Source organism: Gavia stellata, chromosome Z (assembly GCF_030936135.1).
Source record: "Gavia stellata isolate bGavSte3 chromosome Z, bGavSte3.hap2, whole genome shotgun sequence".
Lineage (NCBI taxonomy): Eukaryota > Metazoa > Chordata > Aves > Gaviiformes > Gaviidae > Gavia > Gavia stellata.
The window spans coordinates 63664850-63674330 of record NC_082637.1 but is presented as its reverse complement, the minus strand read 5'-3'; the positions used below and the strand labels follow the sequence as shown (position 1 = coordinate 63674330).

At 42.7% G+C, this 9481-nt stretch overlaps 1 protein-coding gene across 2 annotated transcripts in view; it reads left to right on the top strand.

Moving 5' to 3' along the window:
• Positions 1-1761: 1761 nt before the first annotated feature.
• EFNA5 (ephrin A5) overlaps positions 1762-9481 on the top strand; it is a 206227-nt gene continuing 198507 nt past the window's right edge. For both annotated transcript variants that reach the window (XM_059833491.1, XM_059833490.1), the window contains exon 1: positions 1762-1886. In XM_059833491.1, coding sequence (XP_059689474.1) covers positions 1762-1886 — 125 coding nt within the window. The remainder of the gene's footprint in view (positions 1887-9481) is intronic.

Genomic DNA, 9481 nt, shown 5'->3' with positions numbered 1-9481 from the left:
TGCGCCGCCTCCTCGCCTTCATCCCTCACGCACACCGGCGCCAGATCCCGCCTCGGACACCCGCGTGTGCATGTATGTATGCGTGTGTACCTCTATATACCGCGTATGTATCTCTGCGGCTGCCTGTCTCACACACGCATGCACACAGGCAACCCAGCACGCCAGGCTCCTAGCTTTTCCAGGCTGCTGATGTCGGATTTACACGCAGTGAAGGGACCGGTCATTGCAAAAGGGGGCGTGACTGTTTAAAGATTTTTTTTTTTCCTCCCATAAAGCAATTTTTTCTTTTCTTTTTTTTTTCAAAACTGACTTTTGCCCCTCCAATCCTCGTCGCTCTTTACGATCCCTCCCTGCCTGCCGCTGCATTCAAGTTTATTTATTTGCCTGCTGGCGTGGTATATTTTTCCTTGCTGCTTTTGCTGCTGCTTCAGAGGGAAAAGGGGAGCAGCTGTTGGGCAGGACTGAGAAGAACAGGGTGGTTTTTTTTTCGATCTCCTTATGTAGGCATCTGAGGGGTGGATTCTTTTTCTCTCACCCCCTCCCTGCTCTTTCAAACTGTTTTGTCCTTCCGCAGAAGTTGATGTTCCCGGGACTGGACGCTGCTTTATCACAGAGAGGCTCCGGCAGGCTGAAGCTGGAGATTTCCGCACCTCGCCGTATCGCTCCGTTCGTCCCCCGAGCCGGAGAGGCCAGCCAAGACCAGCATCACCAGAGGAGTTTGCGGGCTTGATTTTCCACTTCTCCGAGGTTTTGCTTTTTTCCACGCCCTCTCATAAGACAGTTTTTCATTTCCATCTCCTTGGTTTCCACGCCGCAATATTTCTTGGATTGCCCGTTCTTTTTTTTCTGCCCCCCCCCTTTTTTTTCCTTGCCTTTTTTTTTTTTTTTTTTCCGCCTTTGCTGTTGCTCAGTCCTTGGTGCATCCACCGCCCAGGAACAGGAAGGACAAGAAAACCACTCCACAAAGTCTCCTTCAAGACACTTAGTGCTGCAGAACAGGCTCCCCAACTCCATCAGCGCAGCAAACAAACTCCTCAGGGCTTTTGCTCCCCCCCCCCCCCCTTTTTTTTTCTCTTTTTTTTTTTTTTCTTTTTTTGTTTGTTTTTCATTTGCGGGCGGCGGAGGGCCGGGAAGGAAGACACAAACTTTGTACTTTAAGAGCTGATGGTAGTTCTCGCCCCTCTCCCAGCCGGCGGCCTTTAATATACTGCCAGGACCCCCCAGTGGGTTTCCCGGGGTGGGTGGGTGGGGGAAGATCTCCTTCCCCTCTTACCCGCTCTTCTCACCCCTCTCCCGCTCGCTCCCTCCAACCCCGCGTCCCCCCGCCGTCCCCGAGCCGCGGGGCCGCGCCGCCGGGGCCGCTCGCAGGGGGCGGAGGAGCGGCGCCCCTCGCCCGCCCGCCCGCCGTGCCGGTGTATGCCGTACCGCGGGCTGCGTACGGGACTCCCGGTGAATGAGCACCGCCCGTCGCTTGCCGCCGCCGCCCGCCTCGGCCCCCACCTCCCCCTGCCGGGGTGAGGCTCCCTGAGGGGCCGCGGATCGCGCCTCCCTGCCGGCTGCCCGTCTGCGGCGGCAGGCGTCCTCCGCTCGCTGCGGCGCGGCACGCCGCGGAGCGCACCCGTCTCTGCGCCTCGCTTTTATTTATCGCCCCGCGCCCCGGCTCGGTCCCGTCTGCTCCCCCCCTCCCCCCGCTTTTTTTTTTTCTTCCCCCTTTCTTAATTTTTTCCGCATCCCGTCTCGCCGCGCCGCCGGCCGGGCGCGATGCCGCACGTGGAGATGCTGCTGCTGGCGGCCGCGGCGCTGTGGGTGTGCGTGCGCGGGCAGGAGCCCGGCGCCAAGGCGGTGGCCGACCGCTACGCCGTCTACTGGAACAGCACCAACCCCAGGTACGCGGGGCGGCCGCGGGCGCGCACCGGGCGCAGGACGGGGGGGGGGTCGGCGCGGGGGGGCGGAGGCCGGCGGGGAGCGGCGCCCCAGCGCTGGCGGCTGTTGCCCAGCGCCTGCAGACACTACCCCGGCTACAAGATGGGGTAGAAAACTTTCCTTTTCGGAGGGCTAAGGCTACAGGCAGCCACGGTGGGGCGGGTGGTGGTGGTATTTTTCTCCCCTTGCCCCCTCACCCCAGCGCTGCACCAGGCTAGCCGCTTCCCCGGGCTCGGCCGCCGCCGGTCCGCGGGCGCCGGGCGGATGCGCCCCCGGTGCGGCGTGGGCGCCTCTCCCCGCGGGGCAGCCCGCGCCTGCGGCCGAGCCTGTTCCAAGAGTTCGGGTGGGATGAGGGGCCGCAGGTACTGGCCCCACTCTTGTGTCCCGGCGGGCTCCTGCGGCAGAAGGGGCGCGGCCCCCAGCCGCCCGCCGGTAGCGGGGAGCCGTCCCCGGGCGGAGTCTCCCTCCCCGGCGGGACGGAGCGGGGCCGTCGGTCCCGGCTTCGCGCCAGCGCCGGGCGGGGTCGGTGTCAGGGGCGGCAGCCGCGGCGGAGGGGTGGCTTTACCCCTGCCCTGCCCTGCCCTGCCCGCCCGGCGGGGGGCTCTCCGGGGCAGGCGAGAGGTAGCCGTGAGGAAGCGAGGTGGGTACGCCGTCCCGGGCCAGGGGGATGCCGGTGCCGCCGGGGACAGGACGGCGCATCGCCGGTGTCCGCGGCGGGGCTGAGCGGTGCTGACGCAGCCTCCCCGCTCCCGTCGCGCCGAGGCGTGCCAGAGGGTTTCTGCATGCAGTTCAGCGAGCCTCACACTGGAAAGGGAGGTTTAATTCAATTTTTCTGGAGTTTTCCCTCACGTTTAGCGTCAGAAAATTTCAGTCCTCCTCCACATGGTATCCATGTGTTTGGGTAAAAAGTCACCTGGGTATTAAATTTTTGCCTTGTTAAAGTGTGTGTGGGCAGGCTTACTTTTTTTTTTTTTAAATCTGTCAAGCTGGTCTAAGTAAATTTGGGGACATTTTATCTTAGGTTATCTCTTTTTTATGCTTCTGATACTGCTGTTTGGTTTGAGATTAGCACATTGATTTTTGTCACAGGTCATGTTTTTTAATAGATCCGTGTTGCCTGCAGAAAACTCCTCTACTCGGTATTCCAGAGTGGCTTCAAAATAGGTGATGCAGAAGTTAACGGGCAGAATTTTCAAGTGCCCAGAGTTAGCTAGTCTGCCCACCACTTTAATACTGTGTTCCTGGTAACAATGCCTCAGCAATAAATAGTTGCCACAAAAAGCTTGAGACAAAGAGGATTTATCCAAAGTAACAATCATGCTTGGGAATGATTAGCAACTATAATTTTAAATGCCTGTCTCTACATTTTCCTCTTTTTACATGTATCACTTGAAGAAAAGTTGCACAGAGTAAGACAGACAAAAAGTTACATCTCACATCACACATCAGAGAACGTATGTCCCAAAAAATCGCTTTTCTCTCAAAACCAGAGTTTTTTCTGTTGTTGTTAGGCAAAATGAAATGTACCTGCTGGAGAAAAAATAAAGTAATATTCACAAATCTCACTGGGCAGAAGGATTGTTGAAATAAATAGGTTTGACTAAATCCACACGTTGCTGGCATAACAGCTAAAATACTTCAAAAATAACCTTACATTGAAGATTTTTCACTTCTGCTGTCTTGCGTGTGATGAGCTCACACGGTAACTACACATAGGTAAAGATAGTTGAAGGTACAAACAATGTTTACCTAGTCGGTAGGTATTACGCATTGAAGGCATTTGTAAGGATTCTAGTAAGTTTAATTGTATTTTATTACTCTTAATGAATTCTCTTCTTAGTCCACCATTAAACATCAGCAGACTTTAAAGAAAACTTAGTTTTGTTATTCTTCCAAACACTAGAGGAAGAGTTAATTGTAAGATGTTTCTAAACCTTCGCTTTTAAAAACAAAAATTTCTTCTGGTCTTGAAATACTCACTGCGCTTTCACAATGGAAGTATCTATTTGAACATGTCATGTTTATCCGTGAGTTAAAAATATGAGAAAGAGCAGGGTGCAGGTGTATTTCTCCTTTGTTTTATACAGTGTGCCAGTTTTTGTGTGCTTTCCAAGTTACATGATCATTACAGAATAACAGGCAAACAACTGAATGGTAGGTGTAAGAGATCCGAAGAAAAGAAAGCACTTCTGGTTTTAATTCGTTTTATCAGAATCTAAGCTGAAGGCAAAATTCACTTTGGTTATCAAAATTTTCAGAGCAGTTAACTATGTTGCAGGAATAACTTCTCAGTGATTTGTATGCTTCCAGAGACAGACTCAGGAGATGAACAATTTGGTTTTTATACACGTAGAAGTAAGTAGGGATGCTTACTTGGTGATAACCATTTGAAATTAGAAGCCAAAATACACTGTCATTTTTTAAACACAAATGCCACCATTGTGCTTTAGCTTACTTCTTTATTGTATTTATTCAGAATTAACAAACTGCTGTAGACCTAATTAATTCACTTTAAAAATGATTTTTTTTATCATTTTGATATAATTAAAGGAACTCTAAATTAAGGTTTCATCAAATCTTTGAAGAATTTAATAATGATTGTACTTCCCTCAGATACGATGATGTTTAGGTTTTTAATATATAACTCCAGTGGTTTATTGAAATACATAAAGATCATATCCTTATTAAAAGACACATCAGTAAATTGATGAGTGTCCCAATTGAGAAGTGCTCCTGGTGTGAACAGTATTTGGTAAATAAAAAATCCTAAGAGTCTGTTAGCAAAATTCATATTACATTTCTTGGTTAGTTGCCAAAGTTCTGCTAGAACAATTAAAAAATGTTCTATGATCATTATTGTTAGCATGTATGAGTAACTAAGTTGTACATTCTTACAGAGCCTAAGTCTGTTCTTAGAAATGTTTTAAGTATTCCTGTGCCTAATTTTTGTTATGTATTTAATTGTCAATGTACATGAAGTACCATAAATGCTGTAGTCCAATTCCAGATGAGAATATGTTTAAGTATTAGGATTTTGAAATATAATAAGTTTTTTTGATCCTTTTTTTGTGGATTCAAAAATTAATAATCCTCAAGTAAGCTTGAAAATGTGTTTTAATGGTTTTGTTATTTATGTGGGCTTAGAATTAAGTGTACATAAATTCTAATTATCACCTTAAAGTACATTAGTCTTTCAGCACTGTTTGCATATGTGTACTTATATGGGACAGCAAAATAATATTGCCAAAGAATATTATTCTGAATCTAACACTTAAAATAGTTTTGGAAGTTTGTTTTGTAATGGAGCATATTCATTTAATCCTGATTACTAGTGTCCTTGTAATTAGAATTTAGCCAAAATGTCATGTACCTGGGCCAATTTTTGAAGCGGTCTGCTTGTTTAGTGCTTGCTACTGCTTTTAATCTTGTCAGAGTTCAAGCTGAACTACTTGTTGTAATTATTGCTACATTTTTCTGCTTGCAGGATTGTGCTTGCAGGATTGTGCTTCAAGATTGTGGTTTACATTTAGGTATTTCCCTGTAAGTTTTTTCAGTGACAGGTTATGTAACTTCATAAGTTTTTACTAGTTTCAAGGTGGTTAAAAATACTTGCATTTCAAGTCTTGTTTCTGGTCACATATAGAGGCCAAACCTTGTAGTCTCACAAAAGCAAGTATTTTTTATTAGGAGTATTATTGTATTTGGCTGTATCTTACACAAGAAAATTGTGTATAAAGTTACATCCACAAGAGAATTATTATAAAGACATAGGCTGCTGATATATTTTCTGTTTGTGTATTTATGTGCATAATAAAATCAAGAGATCAGATGGTAATTAGAGAATTTAGATACTGAAAAATCATTTCAACTTCAACTGGTGAGTTCCCATAATTAAGCTGGATACCACAATTTGGTCAATATTGCTAGAGGTTTTTTTAAGATAGATACTTCGGAGCAGTGAACAGAAAAATGAGCGGATGCTTCTGAAAATCCTGTGCATAGACCAGAATTTCACAACCTGGATGTCTAAACTTAGGCGAATTTTGTAGCTGAGTATTTAGGCGCTGATTTAGGCAAGTGTGTGACTTCCCTGAAGTGCATACTGACACACTTAAGTTCTGTTGCAGTTGTGTGGATGAATGGATGTGTACTTAAGTGCCTCCCTGAACCAGCCAAATGCATAGACTTAATTTTGAGAAGCTGTGGCCATGGTTGCTCATGCATTTCTCGAGAGTAGGCTGGCTGGCTGGCTGGACGTCTAAGTATGCTAACATCCATTTACATGTGTTTGCAGATTTCACCATGGTATGTTTGTTGTATATGCTGAGGTCATGTGGCTGTTTTTTTGTTTGATTTATCTTGTTTGTTTTCCATCTAGAAATAGTTCTGCCTATGTACAAACATTAGGGAAACCATGCAGAAATGGTTGGAATAGGAAGAAGGCAGTTACGTGTGTTAACAGCTAAGAAGTTGGGGATGAAGAGGGGCAAAATCAAGGCATTTGCTTTGGTTTTGGTATTCCATATAATTTTTATACACCAAGGGAAGCGTAAGAACTAAAGTACTTGGCATATATACACACACATATATGTGTGTGTGTGTGTGTATAAAAAACTATTTTGAAACAGCATAGCTTGTATTTTGAGAGCATTTTATCCAGCAGTTTGCTCTGAGAGCTGAAGAAATCTCTGATTTCTTACAATTTCAAGATCAGTAGTAGAGCCTTGAATTCTTTACACCGACTTTCTGTGCTTTTAATAGTTTCACTAACACCTTGTGTCTCCAAAAGAATATTGACATTTATTTTAAAAGCGGGGTTTTGAAACAGTTTGAAACATTCTTTGGAAAAACTACACAAAGAACAATAGCTTCGCTGACTTCCACCTTTGTATGAAAGGCACCTTATTAAGTGGTACATGGTCTTCATGAAATGCGTCTTATTAAATCTTTTCCAAATGCACATAGTGAGGACACTTCACTGCATTCTTTTTGCTAGCCCTATATCCTTTTGGAGAGGGGACAGATAAAGATGAGCCTTCCTTTCTCTCCCCTGTTGCTATGATCCCAGAAATCTACCAGCTTCATGCTGGGCTGAGAAAATGAATGAATGCAATTAGTCCTTCAGGAGTCATGGTCTTTGCATTCATATGGAGAGGCATATGTAATATATATACATTTGTATGCAAATATATATGCATTTCAGTGTAGGTATATGTATACTTAGGTATATATCCGTGCATATGTATACATATGTATGTATGCATTGAAGTGTGTCGTTAGAAGGTGATGTGGTGCAGAGTAAATCATGAACGTTGTGTGAGAAAAAAAATCTCTGAAAACGAATTTTTTTCAATTGATTAACTCTTAAATGTTTAGAAAATTAATAGCTTTACAAACTGATTCCCAGGTCACATCTTCCAGCTAAGGTCTTTTGTTTTAAAATTAAAAATCATAACAAAAAAGTTATTTGTAGAATCTGTGTTTTAGTACTTGGCCATCTTCCCATTGTGCTGTTTCTTCGCATGCTGGTAGTCCTCAGGTCAGTAGGTGGGCAGGTAGATAAGCAAGCACTCAGGCACACAGATGTAAAATGAAACAGAGAAGATTACAAGGATATGTTTTGAGAATTCTCTGGCCTTATTAGAGTACCTTGTTACTGCTTCTTCCTAAACCCATCTGTCGCTGGGCAGAGTACTGCATTGTTGAAATATTAGACTTTAAGAAAGCGCGTAAAGAAGGCTGGTCATTTGGATCACCTTAGAGAAGATGCTAACAACGACGCAATCTTTCCTGGAAAAAACATGAGTAGACAGTAATTTGTCCATAGCTGTGAGATGTACCTCTCTTGATTTGGCTCACCATTTTTTTTTTTCAATTTTTTAAATGCAATTAGAAGTATTTTGGAACTGATATTTTCTTCCAATAATCGCTCTTTGCTCTGCTATCCAGTTCTGATCATTGTTTTTTTAAAAAATGTCTTTAGTTTCATGATTAATATAATCTTCCAATGTTTCTCAATGGTGTAATTCACTGTTGAGAATAAAGGGCCCTGTTTTATTTAAGTTTTTGTTGCTCTTGTGCTTAAAATTTTGTCATTCAGCAGCACACCAACATAATGAAATGAAAATGTTTGCTTTAAAATAAACAGACACATTATTGAAATTGCTTTCTGGTGGTATTACTGTTATTGTGAGTAAGCCCTACTGTAATGTACTTCAGCACTGCTGAATGGAAGAATAGAATCCTTCACACATTAGAAGTCTTCCTTACATTTTTGCATTCTCCCTATTCATTGTAGTCTCTACAAGCTAGATTATAGTTGAATTCTTTTAAAATGGTGGGTATTAATTTATAGTGTGCAAACACGTATAGACGTCTGAAATCCTCTTTTTTAAGAAACTGAGCATAGATTGTTACATTACAAAACCACAAATTCCCACTCCTACACATTATTAAAAATAATTTATGTTAAAATCAAGTATTTGAAAATATATAAAAAAGGATGCTGTTCCGTGAGGATTGAGATTGTATTTCTCTCCTGTAAAACTCTGAGGTTTCCAATAAAAGAAATACCCCATGCCATATATATATATTTTTGACTTTTTTTTATCTGAGGAAACATCCTTCATATTTTACTGTTGACAGGTTGATGAAAATACATTGTTAGATCCTAGTTTTATGAAAAAAAAAGAGTTTGTTTATTTTTGACTGTTGCAAAATGTATAGAAATTGTTTGATGCCCAGGTTCTGTTCACTGGTATGCTAGGAGTTTTATGGCCATTTTTCTGTTTAAATACACGAACAGTAAAAATGCTGCCAAAAGAAAAATCAGCTAACGAGAAGATAGATACACAAGAGTCCTGTTAATTAGCAAGATCTGCACGAATTGCTAATACCAATTTATAGCAAATTCTTCAGGTTTGGCAATTTTTACTTGAAAATTACAATTCTTGTTGTCACTTGCATTATATTCTAGTGGAATAATTGTTACCTATCCATGCTGATATACGGCATGGAAAAAAAGGATCATAGACTGCAAAACCTGTAAGTACAGTATTAGTTAATTTTCACTTTGTTAATTTTCTTTTCATCATTAAATCAGCATATTACTCTAATGACGAACTGTTCAATAATAATACCCGCAATAAAAAATTTTACTTCATGTTTATCACTGAGTAACTTTACATTTTTTGTTTGTTTTCATCGGACTCCTGAAGAACCACCTTATTTGATAGGCACCATTTTTAGTTTTTGATGACAGTAATGAAATGGTGCTGGAGTGCAGAGAAGGAATGATTTGCTTGTGAATCATCTGGTGAGGCAAAAAACTGGAGTAGGAGATATGTTCATTTTGACTTTGATCGCCCTCTGCTAAAATACGTTTTTGTTCCATTCTTAAAGATAAAATTTGTCCTTGTGACATTTAAAAGGATGCATATTTTGACAGAATTTATTTTATGCCATAATTAATGTTTGCTGTGTAGCACTGGCATTCTTTATTTGTTAAAATAATATAATTTTAACTCCCCAAAATTTTTTCTTTTTTTGCTTGGGGGTG